Here is a 1,902-nt window from a genome sequence, read left to right on the forward strand (position 1 = left end):
GCTCATGAGCCATAAATGCAAAGGGTTGTATATGCTTTCAGTTGGATATATAATTGGCTTACCAAAATCTAAAGATAAGCATACACCGTCCCTTGCATTTATGACCCATTAGCAGGCTGGTTATTTTCAGCCCTATATCCATATTATATGAAGATGAAAAATAATTAGTGAAAATAAAAAGAATTGTTTTCCACACCTATTATATGTAGATGAAAAGAAATTAGTGAAAATCAAAAACATTGTTTTCCATTGATATGTATATTTCACATCAAACAAATAAATTAGGCATAAAAGAGTACATCTGAATTACTCATTTAAAACCATGAAACAATCTCACTGCATGTCTCCAGCTTTAACACCATGGTAAATATCTAGCAGAATTGAGGATTCAGGATGATTATTCACATATTTCTCCAAGAAAACTTTTTCTGTCAAATAAAAAATAGTTGGTAAACAAATCTCTTTTTTGAACTCTTGCATTTGCATAGACTTCAATGCCTCCATTACTTTATACCGAGGAATTATCCTCCTCTCCACGCTGTACGCAAATAGATTTGGATACTTCACCAAATCATCCAATGGAAGTCCCACAGAATTAACCATAAAATCTACATTACGCTTCAACTTTTCCTCTGAAAACCCCAGAAACCGTGGGTCCCGACTAGATAATCCTGAAATTTGCTTTTCTGAGAAACCTAAGCATCTCAAACACTGCAATTTTCGTTCTATTGTTTCTTTCGTTAGTCCCAAAATCATACACGCGGCAACACGAAACGACTTTGATCCCTTCTTCAGTCCCAGATTCTCGACCTGTTTAAATAAGTCCATAAGTTTTTCCTCTGAAATCTTCAGCAGACGGGGTTCCCTCGCCACTAGATCATTAAAGCCCGATCTTAGCAAAAGCGAAGCTCTCGATTTAAGTTTATCCTCTCCGATATTAAATATTCTTGTCTCTCTAACAACTAATTTGGATATATCTTCTTCTTTTATGATAGTTCTAAGGAAGCTGAACTTAGGCTTTAAATTCCTATCGCATCTAAGAAAAAGAAATTCAGGGTTATTAAGGACCACCCTTCGAACCTGGGCAGAGGTGGTCAAACCACAACCATGTAACAAATCTAAAGTTTCTTCCATGTTTTGGGTCGATTTTATGCGAAGTAAGCGATTGCAATGTCTAAAACATTTTGTGATTTCTTCCTCTGTTAGGCCACATTTGCTGATGAGAAAATCAATTACAACACCCCTCTCTGGTGGAGTCGTGGATGGTATTGCAATTTGGTTACAGAAATTGGCGAACTTCATGGGGGACTTTGCATAAAATGGAAAAGAAGGAAGCAGAGAAATCGCAATCGAGGGGCAGTGGCATAATAATGGGAGTTGGTTGGTGAGCAATCGTGTCCATCTCTTCAACTGAGTAGACATCATCCTCTGTAAAATGAATGGAGTAAGGGATAGTAAATTTACCTGTAGCGGACGAGCGGAAGATGACTATGAACCCTGGGCGCAGGTCGGAAGGCGATAATGCTAGATTCGAGATCCTGGGCGCAGGTCGGAAGGCGATAATGCTAGATTCGAGATTCAGGAAGTAGGGTTTAATGAGGAAGTAGGGAGAAGAGGGCGGCCATCGCGACAGAGAGGGTTAGGGTTTGTAGGCGGGAAGGCATTTATCGTTTTTGGTATTTTTTTTTCCTTTTCCTTTAAGTTGCCAGGATGAAAAGGAAGGGTTTACTGTTCAAAAGTTGGAATTTGGGTTTAAAAATTTTGCACCAGCCGTGTTTGAATTATGTTTTTTTATGGTGGAAATAGATAAATTTTGAGTGCACCCAAAACCTTGAAGTTTGACAGTTATAATTTAGATTTACAAAAATCTCTGCGGAATTTGATCAAAATCTTGCGAAATTT

The 1,902-nt window shown here is 38.0% G+C and overlaps 1 protein-coding gene across 1 annotated transcript; it reads right to left on the reverse strand.

The window, feature by feature from the left end:
- Positions 1-295: 295 nt before the first annotated feature.
- LOC149255761 (transcription termination factor MTERF8, chloroplastic-like) lies at positions 296-1,671 on the reverse strand. The gene has a single exon (XM_089457302.1). The coding sequence runs from the start codon at positions 1,423-1,425 to the stop codon at positions 334-336; it is 1,092 nt and encodes a 363-aa protein (XP_089313428.1). The 5' UTR covers positions 1,426-1,671; the 3' UTR covers positions 296-333.
- Positions 1,672-1,902: the final 231 nt, after the last annotated feature.

This window comes from Pinus tabuliformis, chromosome 7, assembly GCF_031772625.1.
Source record: "Pinus tabuliformis cultivar Carrire ecotype Pingquan chromosome 7, CPIR1, whole genome shotgun sequence".
In the NCBI taxonomy this organism is placed as follows: domain Eukaryota; kingdom Viridiplantae; phylum Streptophyta; class Pinopsida; order Pinales; family Pinaceae; genus Pinus; species Pinus tabuliformis.